At 42.3% G+C, this 17,528-nt stretch overlaps 1 protein-coding gene across 3 annotated transcripts in view; it reads left to right on the forward strand.

Moving 5' to 3' along the window:
- Positions 1–200: 200 nt before the first annotated feature.
- Positions 201–17,528, forward strand: part of cabin1 (calcineurin binding protein 1) — a 40,074-nt gene continuing 22,746 nt past the window's right edge. The window contains exons 1-31 of one of the 3 annotated variants that reach the window (XM_010787494.1): positions 201–349; positions 918–976; positions 1,089–1,181; positions 1,300–1,413; positions 1,873–2,007; positions 2,142–2,322; positions 2,433–2,562; positions 2,669–2,818; positions 3,239–3,546; positions 3,626–3,806; positions 3,893–4,026; positions 4,116–4,333; positions 4,618–4,690; positions 4,893–5,080; positions 5,185–5,322; positions 5,628–5,816; positions 5,907–6,149; positions 6,251–6,404; positions 6,489–6,604; positions 6,805–6,966; positions 7,806–8,012; positions 8,184–8,329; positions 9,203–9,464; positions 9,673–9,843; positions 10,760–10,849; positions 10,981–11,141; positions 11,233–11,444; positions 13,662–13,727; positions 14,438–14,617; positions 15,334–15,728; positions 17,200–17,313. In XM_010787494.1, coding sequence (XP_010785796.1) covers positions 974–976; positions 1,089–1,181; positions 1,300–1,413; positions 1,873–2,007; positions 2,142–2,322; positions 2,433–2,562; positions 2,669–2,818; positions 3,239–3,546; positions 3,626–3,806; positions 3,893–4,026; positions 4,116–4,333; positions 4,618–4,690; positions 4,893–5,080; positions 5,185–5,322; positions 5,628–5,816; positions 5,907–6,149; positions 6,251–6,404; positions 6,489–6,604; positions 6,805–6,966; positions 7,806–8,012; positions 8,184–8,329; positions 9,203–9,464; positions 9,673–9,843; positions 10,760–10,849; positions 10,981–11,141; positions 11,233–11,444; positions 13,662–13,727; positions 14,438–14,617; positions 15,334–15,728; positions 17,200–17,313 — 4,914 coding nt within the window. In that variant the 5' untranslated portion in view covers positions 201–349; positions 918–973. The remainder of the gene's footprint in view (positions 350–917; positions 977–1,088; positions 1,182–1,299; positions 1,414–1,872; positions 2,008–2,141; positions 2,323–2,432; positions 2,563–2,668; positions 2,819–3,238; positions 3,547–3,625; positions 3,807–3,892; positions 4,027–4,115; positions 4,334–4,617; positions 4,691–4,892; positions 5,081–5,184; positions 5,323–5,627; positions 5,817–5,906; positions 6,150–6,250; positions 6,405–6,488; positions 6,605–6,804; positions 6,967–7,805; positions 8,013–8,183; positions 8,330–9,202; positions 9,465–9,672; positions 9,844–10,759; positions 10,850–10,980; positions 11,142–11,232; positions 11,445–13,661; positions 13,728–14,437; positions 14,618–15,333; positions 15,729–17,199; positions 17,314–17,528) is intronic. The other 2 variants (XM_010787495.1, XM_010787496.1) reach the window with 2 other exon arrangements.

Below are 17,528 nucleotides of genomic sequence, written 5' to 3' on the forward strand. Positions count from 1 at the left end.
TTTTCCCATTCCAGTTATTCACTTATAAGGATTAACCATAGACTTTGAGATGAGTGACATTTTCTGTGGCGTGGCTTCAACCAATATCCCAACATATGATTGGTCACAAGAATGCACCTACAGCGTATTGACCAATCAGGGACATCTTTACTAATTGGCGGTAACCAAATGTCATGCTTTCTGACGCCAACGCCCGTAAGGTTAACAACAACAAAGGATGGAGAATAAATGAAGTTTCAAACTTGCTTTGTACCTTACGTCCACTTATGACTGCGGTGTTTTTTTAACCGTACGCTGCCTTGTTCGAATAAAAGTAACGTTACAAATGCTTTTAAATCGGGAATGAACGGTAAGACGCCCAGCTTTGCAAGTGATGGTCACCCGGTGAAACACCAGCTAATGTTAGCTCATATGATCTGCTAATACCAGCTAAATGAGACAATAATGTGAGCCAGGTGAATCTGCTAGCATGTCAGCGATCTATATTAAGCATGCTTTCGAGGGTTTTGTTCGTAATAATAACAACCGGTGAAGCTTAATACCTGCTCCGGACAGACTGGAACAATGCACCACCGCAGAGCTAAGCTAACTATGCTAAGTTTTAAGTTGCATTTTGGTGAGGTTAGCTAGCCGGTCCCAAGATGTATGATTGTGTTACGTGATAACAGTTGACAAGCATACACTCAAAACTGCACAAACGTAATGAATAATGTAGAGACTTTAGACTGGTAAGCGATAGATAGATACCTAATTCATGCCAAATTGGGAAATGATTTTGTCGCAGCAGTGTTGTGAAATGTAATCTAACGTTTTTCTCTATACGTTTTTCCACGTTATGTCCCGTTTTTCTTGCTGAATTGATGTCCTGCCTGCCTTCATTCTTCCTATCTTTGTTTGCTTTCCATGCATCTGTGTAGATTCCAGCAAAAGCTACAAACCGTGAAGGTGGAAGGTCTCATCACAACATATTAAAATGGTAAGGCTTTTAATAATTGAATGCATCTTCGTTCCCAATCCTGATGTATATTAACAGGAGTTATGGATCTGCTTGCTAAAGGGGTTTGCTACTTTGTCTGTGCCCTTTACAGATTCGCATAGCAGCGCTGAATGCTGCTTCGACAGCTGCAGATGAGTCCCAAGACCCCTTGAGAAGTAACAAGAGTCAGACAAAAGAGGCTCAGGTACAGATTTTGTGCGGATGAATCAGCAAGATTGGCCTGCACAGCTGATGCAGACCTTTTTTTTTGCCTCTGTACATCTTAATGGGTTTTCTGATTGGTCTTCTATTTCTGTCAACAGGAAGCTGAGGCATTTGCTTTATATCACAAAGCTTTAGATCTGCAAAAACATGACAAGTTTGAGGAGTCAGCCAGGGCCTATCATGAGCTTCTCAAGACTCCACTGCTCAAAGAGGTAATATATCACTCATTATATAGTGCTGTCAAGACTCTCAAAATATCACAGCAATAACACTTTAATACAATACAAGTCCTATCCACCACAATGAAATACTGATTAGTATATATAGGTAAGATATTTCACACATTGCCACAGGCCTCTGGGCTCTTAGGAACTGGTGCCAAAACAGTTAACTTATGACGTCACTTGTGCTTTACTTGGTGAGACTGTTGTAAGTATACATTTTGAATCCGTTTTAAACCTGCCTTCCAAATATTACATTTTATTTTTGCTGCAATGATACGCCAAATATATGATTCACAATATGCACTTCAACTTTGGCTTTGTGGTGGGACAAACCCTGCTCTTGTACAAAAGCTGTGTGTATAATCATTCATATTGATTGACTGCAAGAGAATTCTGCATTGCTCTGCGTTTGGTGCCAAATTAGATTTTATTCTCTAATCATTTTAGGCTATGCCCTCGGATGATCACAAAGTGGGTCTCAAGCATCCTGGACTGATGTTGAAATATTCTACTTTCAAAAACTTGGCTACTATGTCTGCATTGCGGGATGACCTGGAGACGGCTATGGAGTTCTATTTGGAGGTAAATCAAAGGAAATGGTGCCAGTTGAACACTTTTTCTTTATTATCCTTTTTGGCAGGTCAGATTTAAATGCGTCATTTAGATACACATGAATAAAAGTACTAACCTTATGTTCTGCTTTGCTCTTTTTTTAGGCAGTTATTTTGGATTCCACTGACGTAAACATGTGGTACAAAATCGGTCAGGTGGCTGTGCGACTTGTGCGCATTCCACTTGCTCGACATGCCTTTGAGGAGGGATTGCACTGTAACCCAGACCACTGGCCCTGCCTGGACAACCTCATAACTATTCTCTATACACTCAGTGACTACACCTGTATGTAATGCTTCATTATAATCCCCTTTGCTCTGTAACCTCACTCATTAACAATGTAATAACTCAAGTATAGAAAGCAAAGTAACTGTTATCTGCACACATTCTCCCAGGTTGTTTGTACTTCATCGCCAAAGCCCTAGAGAGGGATCATTGTTACACTAAAGGCCTGGTGTTGAAGGAGAAAATCTTTGAGGAGCAGCCCTGCCTGAAGAGGGACACAATGCAGATGTTCATGAAATGGTGAAGCCGCTCACTTTGTATTCCTCCATCTCTTTTGAATGTTCCCTAAATGAAGCTCTACAAGTTTACATCACTGACAAAGCTCTGTGATGTGCTTCATTTTCAGTGATATGTCTATTCACTATGTGGAAGTGGAGACGGAGGAATGCAAATCCATTGTGGAAGAGGCACTAGACTTACGAAAGCGCCGACAGGCTCTCTCTCACTGTGAACCAAAAGCAGACCTTGTCCTGATTCAGCCCATCCGCTGCCTCTCGTAAGTGCTGCGAACGTTTTGTTCTTTCTGTCTGGGTGGTTTAGCCTACATTTGTTCAACAGAATCATTTTGGTAATAATATTCAACAAGCAATTTGCTGTGTTTTAGTAGCAGAACTTATTATAGTTGTAATATATATTTTGGTTGCAAGTAGTATATTTATTACAATATCTAACAACTTTATTGCAATTTAAACATAGAATACATTCTTTGTAGGCCATTTTTCTTTGTGACAATGGATTAATTAATACTTAGAAAAGTGTTGCTAGAAAATGCAGAAACAGTATATATGTTCCTTAAAATCTTGATTTAACTCGACTGATATTGAAGTAAAGGATTTCAGCACTACATGTACGGTTGCCTAAAGCTCTTTCTTGCAGTGAATAAGTGACATCCCTTTATATAAATGTTGTATCTCAGATGGAAGCATGTGGGTGAAAGCCTTCTTGCGATGTACCGACATCAGACCACATGTGAGTCACCACGCCCGAGTCTTGGCCGCAGAATTGACTTATCGGAGTACCGGGACCCAGACTTCCTCCAGAACCTCCCCCAGCCCAGCAGCCCTGTCAGTGTGGTCCCGCCCACTGTGCTGAGCAGCAGCCCCAGCTCCCCCCCGCCCCCCATGCCACTCCCTGAGCCTGCAGTGCTGCCCCAACCCAGCGCCCAGCCTCAGATTACACCTGCCCACACCACCGTGGAGGTCACCACTTCTGCTCCCATTGTCGGTCAGTCGTTTATAAAGAGAAATGTTGATGTGACCTGCCTATGTATAATAATATATAATAATTATTTGTATGTTTACAGCTACTGCCATGGATGTTTCAATGTCAGATAAAGTAAAGAAAGCTCCAAAGAGGAAACGCGTGGCAGTAGAAGATAGTGGGGACACGGCCAAGCGACGCTCGGCACGTGTTCGAAACACAAAATGCAAGAAGGAAGAGAAGATTGATTTTCAGGAACTGCTTTTTAAATACCTACCTTCAAGGTATCTCACACTCAACTATTGTACAATACATAAATATATGTCTTGTTATAATTGTGTTGATGAAAGACTTTACTGGTTTGTCTTAGGTTAAAGAAGTTTGATCCTGATAATGATGATGAGAGTCGGAGTAATCTTGAGACACAGTGTGATGGGAAGGAGGACATGAAGCCTTTACATGGGAGTTGCCTGCCTGCTGAATCAGTTGAATACATGGAAAATGGTTAGTGGTGCATTGTGGATTTGCATTTAAAATGTGGAGCCATGTTGCTGATTCTGTCGTTTTAACAAACTGCACATTTCCTTCTGCAGAACAACAGGATGTCCACAACTTCCTGCTCGATAACATGACCAATGGTGGTATACTGGACATGATGATGCGTTATCTGAAGGCAGTGGGTCAGAAGTTTACGATGGAGTGGCCCCGGGGCCTCACTGCTGTGGTACTGGAGGTCTATAAGACCTGGAGGAAGCACAGCGGGGGGCTTCCTAACCCTCTGCTTCGCGACTGCACCAACAAACACATCCGGGTAACAGACAAGAAAAATGCTTATTTGAACTTTGATTTTTATTTCATTAAGGACGTTTGAGTGCGTGTTCAATTTAAAACATTGGCACTGTCCCAGGTAGTACTGATATTTTCAGACTGGATATGTATCACATTTTGAAAGAGTCTGCATTTTCCAGCCTCTAATATAGCTTTAAATCTTCTTGAATTGGAACCAGGGAACTATAGGTTTTTATCAGAATTGGCCTCATATGATGCCCCCACAGCTAACTCTAATACGTGACTGTATATCTGCTACTTGTACAGGAAATGTTGGAGATGAGCTTAGCATCTATGGAGTTGCAGTTGGAGCAATGGGTACACGCCAAAGGGAAGGCTGGTAAGTAAGTAGCAGTGAGCTAAGCCACCATTTTGAGGCCACTATACTGTTGATTTTAATACATTGGACTAGATTGGCCTAAAGGGGGCACTGCAATTACAGTTCTAAACACAGTGACATGAATGAATAGCTAAACCCTGGAAAGTCATTTGTGTGTTTCAACATGTTTATATTTGTTTTATATATTATTTTCCTTGTCTAGTGTCTACAAGAAGAAGCAGCATTTGTCCTGGCAGTGATGCGGCTGACTCAGAGTTCCCCGGGCAGCACTTCCAAAACGATTTGTTACTCCTAGCCTTAGGTTCATCCCAGAGAGACTTGTTCGAGGAAGACTGGCTGGATGTCATGGTGCGTGTCTACTGGCTCAAGGCACGATTCTTGGCCCTGCAGGTAAAGTCTACATTTTTAGTTTTTGCTTCACTTTTTATTAACTTGGTCCTTTCCCTCAAACTCTGCCAGATGAGACTTGTAAGTCTGTCTCTTGTATTTGTCAGGGAGACATGGAGTTAGCCCTGGAGAGCTATGATGTGTGTGTAGGTCTGTTGCAGAGCAAACCGAAGACTCCTGAAGGGAAACATTACACCATCAGCCTGCCTAACCTACGTGTAGACGCAGCGATCTCTGTGGAGGAGGTCAGTGCAATGGCTGACAAACACCTTCCATCAATATGACCTCTCATTTCCAACAAAGTATAATATCATAATATAAAAAGTGTTTTAAAGTCTAACTTTAATATAGAAAAAAAAGATTAGCAGTACTTAAGTCGATTTGCAATTATTAAAAAAAAAAAGTGTATTATGCTAAATCATACAAATAATTAAATAAAAAACACAACTTTTGTTTTTTTTCCCTGTTTGATTTTTAAGCACGAGTGTAAATTATTAAATAGATACAAGTCCCTTTTTTATTTTTTGGTTTTGTCTATCCCCATGGACAGATTGACAAGAGGCTGAAGTCTCTGGAGCGTTGTCAGTCCTTGGAGGAGATCCAGCGTCTCTTTGAGTCTGCAGACTTTGATTCTGTGGTGCGCCTGCTGCAGCCCACCCTTAATTACGGCGGCAGGAGTAAACCTCTGGAGTTTGTGAGCTCAGCACCAGAGCGGCCTGCTCAGCTGATGCTGCTGCAGGTTAGATCCTCTCCATCAGTATCCATTGAACCTGGTAGATCTTTTGAAATGTGTGATGATTGACACTTCTTCCCTCAATTTGAACTCTAGGACTCGCTGTTGAGGCTTGAGGACTACCAGCAGTGTTTGGAGTACAGCGAGCTGGCTTTGAATGAAGCCCTGCAGCAGCTCAACTCTGCTCCTAACAACTCGTCCCCCAGTAAGGAGGAGTGGGTCAGTACCATCGGGAAGCTGCTGGACGGCACCGAGGTCTGCTTCATCACAGTCTCAGAGATTCTAAGCAATATCCCTAACCTCTCCAGTATGGCTCGACTGGCAAACAATCTCATTCAGGTAAGAAGGGAGCCAAAGCCAAAAAACATTTAAATTTGACACTATGAGTAGAAACTAATCAGCCTCTTTGGAATTGTAATCTGTTGTTTGTGTGTTTCCAGCTGATTGACATGAGCATGAACATTTCCGACGATCCCAAGGACCCTTATTTCTTCTCGGTCCTGCCTTGGATTATCCTGTATCGCATTATCAAACATGAGGAGGCTGCTTTCGACTGCATGCTTCGACAGCATATCCCTGTGGGGGATGATGAAGGTTTGTTGTCTTCTTGTTTTGAATGCCTTCACTTTCCCCTTGGTAGTTGTTACACCGAGTGACCCTTTCAAGTCTCATTTCCAGAGAACTCAGACACTCCCATGCTGCCCTCCTCCCTGATGCTGCTGAACACGGCCCATGAGTATCTCGGCCGTCGCTCCATGTGCTGCAACTCAGACGGCGCACTGCTCAAGTTCTATGTAAGTGTATTTATAGACTTCTCTCTACACATATTATACTATGTGAATGCACAGCTTGAGAACATGGCCGCGGTACATTCCTGCTAGTACATTTTTAAATAATGTAAATGAAGCCCTGAAGAATGTCTTTATGATAGTGTGAACTAGAATAATTTGTATGTACTACTTTGACCGGGCGTTTTTTCTTATGTTTTGTTAAGGTTCAAGTTTTGAAAAAAGAGGTTGCAGCCTCTTCCAGCACTGCGTCTCACCCCTACAAAGAAGAGTTGGAGATGGCCCTGGAGCAGTCCCTTTTCTGCCTATATGCTTACCCCAGTAAGAAGAGCAAGGCCCGCTACCTTGAGGATCATTCGTCTCCACAGGTCACTCACTCACATGCTCCTAAACATCTCTCTGGTCATACATTTCATTTTATGCTGCTCGGAGATTCTTTTGAATTACAAAATGCAAAAATCAAATACAGCTCAGCTTGTTGTTCTTAAACCAAAGTATTATGTAAATCTAAAATGGCTGCTATAAAGATAAAAGACAAATGGTGTTGAAGAGGCGGTGAAATAGTGAGGAGGTGGTGAAAATGGCTTTGACTAATTGGTATGATTTCTCACATGTATTGGCAAAAAGAGATTTGAGAGACTGCCAATGACGCAATCATTTGCCCTCGTTGACCCTCACTCACAGAGGACGTCTGCATTTTCCATTAATGTTTTGTTGGCTTGTATGGTTAGTACACCTGGGGTCAATTGAGGGGGTCAAATGGCATTAATGACGAAAAAGCATTAGTGAGAAATGTAAAAAACCGTTGGATCAACCTGCAGCACTCCACCCACTGTTGTTCAGCAAAATGTAGACCTATCGTTGTTCACCTTTTGAGATCATATCGACCCCAAAGATTATTTTTGAAAAGCTACATTATAACTCTTAAATAACAATTCCACTCCTTTCTTACCTCATGCATTCTGAAGCTTTGTGGATACAACCCCTGGTCTCATGTATTTTTGTAATGCACGTGTCCAGCCACAAGGGGGGTGTCATTGCCACCGTTTTTGTAATAGTGCTACTGACTGTAGTTATGCAACATCACAGAGCAAGAGGAGTGTCCCCAGAAAACCTCCATACCACTTAATTTCTCTTGTCTGTTGCCCTCTAACACAATGCATGTTGACACTAACGCTTTTCTGTGAACTGCATCTGTGTTTTGCAGGTTGAGCTGCTGTGGTGTGATGCCCTCTTCATGTTCCAGTATTTCAAACCTAAGTCACTGCCTGAATTTGACAGCTATAAGACAAGCACAGTGTCTGCTGAATTAGCCAATCTGCTGAGGAGGTTCGCTGGTATCGCCCCCACAAGCGACACCCCCGTCCTCACCATGGATGAAGTGGCAGCCTACATTGAGGGCATGGCAGAAAAGGTCAGTTTGTGAGGTCACACTGACTGTGGAGACAGACACCAGTGACTCACAGGCTAAAGAGGGCTGAGTTCTGCTCTGTCTCTGTGCCCGTCATTCCTTCAGCTTCATTTTGCAGGCTTGTCCCTAAGAATCATGGTTATTAAAGTAATCTTTAATTAATATCTTTTTCAGGCCCCTTGTCTTCCTGAGGGTAGTGCTCCTGCTCCTCCAATCATCGATGAGATGTTCTACCTGCTGGCTGATTACCATTTCAAGAACAAGGAGCAGTCCAAAGCCATCAAGTTCTACATGCATGACATATGCGTGTGTCCCAACAGGTAGCTCTTTTCTTTACTTTAGTGCCATAAAGCATCTATGTGTTATGAATACAGGAGAAACCAATTTTAGTGATCACAGTTACAGTTATCAACCACTGCTGTGGATCCATAAGCTTGAAACGGAATACATCCTGTTTTTATTCATTTCCGAAAAGTCATTAAGCTGTCGTATAACAGTGTTACGGTACGTCCACACGGCAGCGTCGCGGTGAAGCTTTCCGGTGGGCGTGTCTGGCGTGCGACCAACAACCAATCACATTAATCTCCCGCCCCGGACACACAAGCACGCGGTTTGATTGGCTAGAGCTTGTACTGGCATATGATTTGATTGGCTGGCGCTTCTAACGATGCTTGAAAAGTTGAACTTTTCTCAACTTTCGAAGCGAGCAACGGAGGCATAGCCACGCGACGGAACCACAATGCAGTTCGGTAAAGCGTGACGTTACCCCATTCAAAGTGAATGGGAAGCGTCGCTGCCGTGTGGACGTACCGTTAGTTCCTTTAAGGACAAAATATACATTAATTTTCTTGTAACGGTAATAAATAAATGAAAGATAACGCTCTTAATTTAAGAAGGCCCCTAGCAAAATGGCAGGCAGAAGAACTGGCAGCGAGCCAGTAATTACCAAAGCAGTCTGTTCCATTACCTTCTTATCATGTAATAAATTAACAAAATATGATAATCTGCATGATATTTTATTAAAACCAAAACAATATTTGTTAAATAATCATACGGGTAAAGTGATCAATTTGATCCAGACTTGAACACTATAAGCGGTTTCCACTGTATTAGCAAATGTGTGTCTTGTATTTTACAAAAACAGTACAGACAGTACTACAGACCTTTTACTAAAAGCAAACATGTCTCCTCAGGTTTGACTCCTGGGCCGGAATGGCTTTAGCTCGGGCCAGCCGTATTCAGGAAAAGCTCAACTCCAATGAGCTGAAAAGTGATGTTCCTATATGGAAACACTCTCAGGCAGTGCTTCACTGCTTTAAGAGGGCCCTGGAAATAGACAGCTCCAACCTGTCTCTGTGGATCGAGTACGGCACCATTTCTTATTCGCTGCATACATTTGCTTCTCGTCAGCTCAAGCAGTGGCGCAACGAGCTCCCCCCAGAGGTGGTTAAACAGGTGAGACATGTTAACAGAGGGGTCCTGTTCCTCATCTGTAGTCACTTGTCAGTTTTTGTTGAGTTTTAATGTCAAATGTTCCTTGTGTGAGCAGATGCCACATTCTGTCCCTTTTGCCTGTTCCACAGGTGAATTTGTTGTAACATAAATGGATCTGTCGCCTTCATCTAAATAACTCATCAAGGTTCAAACGTGTGTTTGTATTCAGATGGAAGAAAGGAGAGACTCCATGTTGGAAACAGCCTCCCAGTGTTTCCAGGGAGCTTCCCGTTGTGAGGGGGACAGTGATGAAGAAGAGTGGCTCATTCACTACATGCTCGGGAAGATAGCAGAGAAACGCAAACAGTCTCCAGTGGAATATCTGCAGCTTTACAAAAAGGTAAACAACTTCAGGTTATAACCTTAAGTTCTGTTTCATTCCCTCCTGACTGCCGGTGGCATTAAACAATGAGGACAAGACGACGCTTTGTTCTCTGCACAGGTCAAAATCTGATATAAAGAAGTAATGTGGATGACATGTAGGCTCTGGCATGGCCTCTCTGATCTTATCGCTGTTAGCCTAGCAGCTACCGCTGGTTAATCTCTCCATAAGATCTATGCTATGCTTGCAGGTGTAGGCAGGCACGTTCTGTGTTGTTTAGGGTTTGTCATTGTGCCTGAGATTGTATGGGTGCAGTGCAACCGGGTCAATATATTATGTTTTATGATGCATTCTTTTGAATGTTCATTTCTTCTGGGGTCCAATAAAACGTGTCAACTTAAGATCTTAAAAAATAGCTGGAAGAATACGCCTATCACACAGCTAAAAATACAAAAGCATAAGGTTCAGGGTTATTTTCTTAGGTGAGTATAATTAATAGAATTCAGTCTGATGGGAAGAAACAATTACATTTAATAGATACCTTTCTTGGTGGTTAACATCAGAGAAATGATAACCGTAGAAAAAGTCATTTCAAAAATCTTTTGGTGTGAAGTTGACTGCAGCCATTTATTAAGCTCTCTCCGGAGTCGTTTCATAACCCGCCTACAGAAACAAAGGCCGCTGCCCTTCCACCCTCGCAAGATGTTTTTTTTTTCCTAAAGCAAACAATGCATGGAGTTAGTCATCGCTTTGTTGTTGTGATTAGATCAGAGGAGGCACATGAACCTATATGAAACACGGTGTCATGGAGGTCAGCAGAGGATGCAGAACCATGATGCCAGCCCACACACTACTCCTTACTGCACGCCTTCCCTCCATTTTACCTTAACAGATGATTGTGTCGGGTTGGTGACTCTCCTTTTTATATCTCTAGGCAGCACACTATCTGCATGAGGAAGCTGCAAGGTACCCCCGGAAAATCCACTACCATAATCCTCCTGACCTGGCCATGGAAGCCCTGGAGGTAAACTACCTGTCGCCGGTGGATCAAACGCTTTCTAGTGGTGTCACATTGATTGTGTTATGTAATATAGCTGTTTAAAGCTTTCACGTTTCCGCCTTTTTCACGTCTAATTTCTAATTTCTGTCTTCCAGTTGCATTTCCGTCTCAGTGCCACCACCCTTAAACTATTAGAGGGTGAAGTGTCTGATCTGGACCACGAGCTGTTTTTCAATTTGTTGGTAGAGGCCGCTACCGGGGCATTTGCCAGGGCGGAAGAGAAGAGTATGCCGAGCATGCCTAGGTCCCTTGAAAAGTAAGATAGAAATATAACCAAGCAGCAATCACACAAACACTGCAAAACCATAATTCACATTGTTGTTGATTGGAACTTGATGTTTTTGCAGGGAGAAACCCCCCTCCATGACGGATGAAGACTTTAATTGCTCGTCAGTTTGCACAGGGAACGCCCTGAGCCCCTCCCGTCCATCCGCTGCCACCCCAGGTCTGACATCCCCTCCTTACGTGGCCACGCCGTTTGACCATGATTACGCCAAACGCAAAACACTCCGACGGCAGCAGTGGCAGCAGCAGCGGCATGAGGAGCAGCAGGCCGATGGTACAGTCCCAGTCCTAGGCACTGTCTCTGGGGTGGGGCTCTCTGCCCTTTCTGCACTGGGACAGGAAGCCCATTGGGGAGTGCTCAGATTGCTAATCACCATGCTTAATGGTTTTGGTTACAGTTACTATGATCCCTATGCACTGGGTGATTGGGATGTGGTGAAATGGGCAATATGGCTACTGATTATTTCACCCTTTTCTTTGCCTGACAAAACAGCAGTTTGAAACGAATGATTGAGTGTGTCTTTGTGCGTGTGAGTGAGTGTGTGTGCGCTGAAGAAACCATTTCTTGTTGCTGCTTTATTTCTGGTCCTATTTTCTCTTCTTACCAATCATCTTGCCTCTCCTAATATTCTACAATGTTGCTTTGTTACAACTTCCTTAAGCCTATAGCTTCACGAGACATGCCTGCTAATTCTTTATGATCCTGATTTGTTGCTTCCCTGTGTGTTGGTTCAACAGAGTGGTTTGCATTGTCAGAGATCTAATCCTGTGCTCATTATAACCAGGTCTTTTTTTTTTACACTGATTACATAATTATTAGCAAGCACATGCATTATTATTCTAATCACTTTTCAATCAGATCATTTATTGAGATGATCTGCTTTGCAAATTAACCTTAAGTACAACAGACAAATCAACAACAGATGAAACACACAACAAACTAGCAAGCCAGCCATGCCCAAGCAAACATTTGGAACAACTGCAGACAAAAAAAAAATCCAAATGTAAAAGTGTGAATTCATGCAACAAGATGTTTGTTCAAAAAGAATCGAGGCACTTTACAAGCCAGTTGTGATAAACAGGAACGTTTTCATTCCCCAATATAAAGGCAGGATGTGAAAATATAAAATGTGTGTTTTTGAAAAACACATAAAGACGGAGATTATCATGCAGTAATGACTTGTACATTAGTGCTTTCAGTAATTCAGTAATGTACATCTTGTTCAGAGTTTGAACAGTGATAAATATAACTGACCTTTTTGTTCAAGCACATTGATTATCTTGTATTTTGACTCTTGTAATTGCAGTCATGGAATGATAATTGTCTTGTCAAATTTCAGAGAAGACTTCATAGAATGTTTTTAAAATAGCAAACAGCCATGTACGGCACATGCACAGTTAGTTAAAGCAGCCTGGATTTACATTTCAGGAATTGAAAGTCAACGTTTTTTTTTTAGTTCCTACCCTGGCAATTAAGTGTGAACCAGAAACCAAAATAATGTTTGGAAGGAACAGTTCGGACTATTCTTTACATATGACAAAAACAGACATCCCCTCCCCATGTGTCATCTTTAGCTTGAATGTGCAAATAACGCAGCCATATTGCCCATGTTGCCAGTTTTGTCACCCTTTCCAGATTCCTTCCTACCTACCTACCTACCTACCTACCTGCCTGCTACCTCTTTGCCTGCTTGCTTTTACCACCTGCTTTGCCATTTATATGCATGTAGTTCTAACAGGGTGAATGTCTTCACGAGCGGATAACGTCAGTCTTGTATCACACTTCACTTAATTGTCTGGTGTGTCATGTGGTCTCATGTGATTTGAGTTTGGTGTGGGCTTAACTTGACCGACAAAGTATTTTAGATATTTCAAAAATCTCTCCTTAATCATGTGTTAGTGTGAAAATGTCAATTCAAGAAACTGCAGTCAGAAAACCCTCCACCATGCACATGTTTACTTGAAAGCGCCAACTTTTTCTGGCTTGAGTGCTGCTTAAAGGTGACAACGAGAGTGCAGGACCTGATTCAGACATGCGTTTATCTTCTCATTATCTGGTGAAATGCATTCAAGATCTCCTGGTCATCATGTACACTGTTGATGTTTTCTTTCTTTTGTGCTGTACAATTGACGGTAAAGCAAGAGATCAGTTATTGTGTAAAATCGCATTTTTAAAACTCGTAGGTCTTCGCTGCTTTGCCAAAGATGCAGCATGTCTATCCACGGATCATTTCACAGGCCTTACTTTTTCATTTTGGGATGAAATATTGATCTTTAGACACACTTGATACATTCCTAACACTTGCACTCATACTGTGAATGTTTGTGTCTGAATCAGGTTCTACATTTTCAAAGGGATTACATCTATTCAGTTTTCATAATAACAAATTATGGATTTTTAAGGAAAATTGCAGACATTTAAAAATATAAATTCTAAGATAACGGCTTTTCTTGATTATATTTTAAAACCAGCTCCCCATATCTTCAACAGCCTCACCAGAGTTTGACCATGATTACTGCCTGCCCAGGTCTTCAATGTGGCTGGCTTCCCTGAATGGTACTGCTCTTCAAACCAACAAAACTCTTTAAGAGGAGATGTTTTAACCCTAAATGAAGTGCATTCTAGCGGGAAGTGTTCAGCTTTCACAAACCTTACAGTGCCATAGTAACTTCTCCTGTTAGCTGATAACTGTGAATCCTTTGAAAAGCCCCTTGTGTGCAATAGTCACTGAAATAGCAAAAGCTTATTGCCCTTCTGATTGTGTTAGTAACAGTTCCCTGCCAAGGATCTTTTTGCTGAGGTTGCACAACACGGCAATTAAGAGGAATGCTGGCATTTTGGTTTTGGACCTCTAACAAAAACAAACCATCTCTCTTTTATAACAATGTGTCATTTGGGATGCACTAATAAGGATTTGTGGCTAAGGACCTATTCGTGTTTCAAAAATGATATTTATTTCTCCCCCACACACACACACACATTATAACAGGACATTTTTGGCTTTTAAAAACAGCTTGAAAAAGACCTATACATTTATTCCATTACACATTTTGGATAATTTGTTAAAACTCATACAATACAGTAATCTTAACTGGATCAATAAAAGATTGTCCCACCTGAAAAAAAGAAAACCCCCACTTTTTAGAAAGGAAAGACACAATTATAATTATATTTTGTAATGCTATCCAGAAAGGATGTACTAATATGTCTCGATCTGGGTCCATGCGACTGGCGGCATGACCCATGATGTGTTTTTGTTCTGGCAGAGCGCAGTCAGGACAGTGAAGTGGTGATTCTCTCTGACTCCAACTCCACCCAGGATGCCTTCACTGACCCCGCCAGCTCCCAGGACAGCAGCCACAAACCTGCTTCTGGGAAAGTCAGCTCCTCGTCATCAGAGAGTACGACCCCAGTGAAGGACGGGCAGTTTGCATCTGAGGACACAGGTACGCTTGGACTAGAAATGACTTATTTCTTTATGGCTGCATTTACCTTTATATCTTTTAGCTGAATGTAATGAATTTATACAACAATGTCACAGTCAGATGTGGTGTTCTGATGTTTACATTCTCGACATTACAGGTTCAGTTATTAACGTTTTATATGCTCACAGTATATGAGACAGATCATCTGTGGACAGCTTCCTCTCTCTCCTGCCTGTTATTGCTCCTCATGACATTTGCAAGATTCCATTGCGCACAAATAAAAAATAACCAATCAGATCAAAGGAGAGTCCATCCCACTCAATCAATGCGTTAAAGGGCCCTGTTTGGCTTTTTTGCGGTTTTCCTTTTCCCTTAGGTGCATGTAAATGTTCTGCAAAGACTAAAATCCCAAAGTTCCCTCCGGGGGAAGTTTCTCTCCCACATTCAGAAACGACACAAAGGCAATCACGGCCCCCACTGACAAGAGCTTACTTTCTCTTTTTAAAGTTAGTTATTTAAACACTCATCTGCTCTCATTGGTCTTTTTCCTCCAGGCATGGGGATATCTTGCAAATGCCATAGCAAGCAATAAGTGGAGGCTCAGGATATAATGACAGTTTGGGGAAATGTGATGACGGGTTATTTTATAAAGGTTAACAAATGACCTTTTTAAAGCAAGCAGAAAACTGGTCTAACCTGCACAACTCTGGATTAAAGTCTTTGCTTTAAATCTTTAGCATCACATAGAGATCACTCTGGCATCCAGACGGAAGAGAAAGTTATCCAGGAAGTGGTAGAAGCCGTGGTGGTGACACTCCCCGAGTCTTCAGCCTCCAAGGTCTCAGCAGACCCTGGTCCCCATCCTCTGCCCGTCCCAGCGACCCCTCCAAAGCCATCCCACTCTCAACAAGCTGCTCCTCAGACCCCAGCCAGTGAAGGGAAGAGGAAGCCAGAGCCCCCCCTCGAGGTGATCGAGGTGCCCAAGGCCCTGCCCACAGATCGTGGCGACCAGAGACGAATGCTGGTGGAAATGTGCGTCGGATCTCTCTTCCTCTGCCTCGGCCGCTTCCCTCAGCACTACAAGAGTCTGTACCGCCTGGCATTCTTCTACCACAACAGCAAGGCCCATCAGGTCAGTGTGCCCCTGTTAACGGATTACACAAGTCCGCTTTCATTGCATTCAAAGGCCAAGTCATCCATTAAACCTAAGTCATACACCCTATAATCACTATCCCCTCTCATTAATGCTGACATTTACAGAAGATTGGGTTTGCTAAGAATTGCTTCAATTTCCTCAATTGACATGGACCTTTTGGATTCATTATTTCAGTGTCAAGTATATCAGAGCTTTCTTCCCCCCCACTTGGATTCTGTTGTGGGTCTGTTCACTCTGCAGTAACGCAGGAGTTGCTGAAACAGCCTGTGTTGGCTGTGAGGCTCGGTGGGCAGAGGTGTGCGTGGGTGGCAGCGCAGTGCTCTCTCAGCCAGTTTGGCACAGAGACGTGGCGTTGAGCTTTCCTCTGGTGGCATCCTTCTGTCGGCACTCCATTAGTCCAACCTTTTTAGTACAGCCTTTGTCCTCACTCAATAAGGGTGGATTGGGAATGGAAAAGGTTTTTTTTTTATGTTATGTAATATGCTCATCTGAGCGCAGAGTACTGTGTGTGTCACAGCATGGTTCTCATTATTTGCTACAAGACAAAAAAAACGTTACATTTGTAGATGGATAGATATGTAGATATATATATATATATATATATATATATATATATATATATATATATACTTTATTGATCCCAATTTAGAAAATTATTTGGTTACAGAACCAAGCATCAGTTTGTTCAGACATTAAAATAAAAATACTTAAAAAAGTGGAATAGAGAATTAACAACAAAAAATATAATATCAAATATAAACAGTATAAATGTGTTATAATAATTATATTTTGAACAGATCGAATTTAAAGATTACTCCCTTGAGAATGAATGAGATGCAGATAACCTTCTGATAGAGGCTTACACAGGTGGTAAGGTTTCCCTCAGTTGTTGCCACCAGTGGAGTTATCAGCTGCCTGGATCAAAGAAAAAGCTGTGACTCGATGACACAGTCAGTTGATTTGATGCTGATGACACACGTTGTGTAGCTGCCCTCACAACCCAACACATCCAGTGTTAAAAGCCTCTGTGCCCCTTTTGTTCTCAGGAAAACCTGCTCCCGCTCACGTTGACTGGCCAGCTCTATCCTCCCTCCCTCCATGGAGTGAGAGGGAGCCTGTAATGTTATGCTATAGCCTACTGGGTCTGTGAAAGATAACATGAAGTGGCATTAGTGTGCTATCTTTTCCGACAGGGCACTGGCGTAGACACTGATTTGTGAGTCATCACGCTGTGAAAAGGGGGTCTGACTTTCCCTGATTGCAAATTAGCCTAATTTTCCCTTTTTTTCTTTTTGGCGAGATGTTAATTGAGCATGCAAATATAGTCCATCAATCTATTCATACAAAAAAGGGTATCCCCTTGGTTCTGTCATTAGGAATGATGTTGTGCGTGTAAATAAATGTACATTCAAACGTATGTGTTTTTCACATTTATTTCTCTCCTCAGAACCTACAGTGGGCCCGAGATGTGTTGCTAGGAAGCAGTGTCCCATGGCAACAGCTGAAGCACATGCCAGCACAAGGACTTTTCTGTGAAAGAAACAAGACAAACCTGTTCAATGTAAGTCAGTTCACTGCGATCACCAAGCATGTTTCCTTCTCCCTCCTCTCTGTCAAACTGTCAACACATTGCTCCAAACATTTGAGAGAAACCTGTCATTACTGGAGTTATTGGCGTTCCTCTATGCCAGGGGTGGGGAACCTTTTTCCTCTCAAGGGCCATTTCAATTTTTTCAACATCCTCAGAGGGCCGTACAAATTATTGACCTCTGCTTA

This window comes from Notothenia coriiceps, unplaced genomic scaffold, assembly GCF_000735185.1.
Source record: "Notothenia coriiceps isolate Sejong01 unplaced genomic scaffold, NC01 NC01_scaffold00030483, whole genome shotgun sequence".
NCBI classification, from domain to species: domain Eukaryota; kingdom Metazoa; phylum Chordata; class Actinopteri; order Perciformes; family Nototheniidae; genus Notothenia; species Notothenia coriiceps.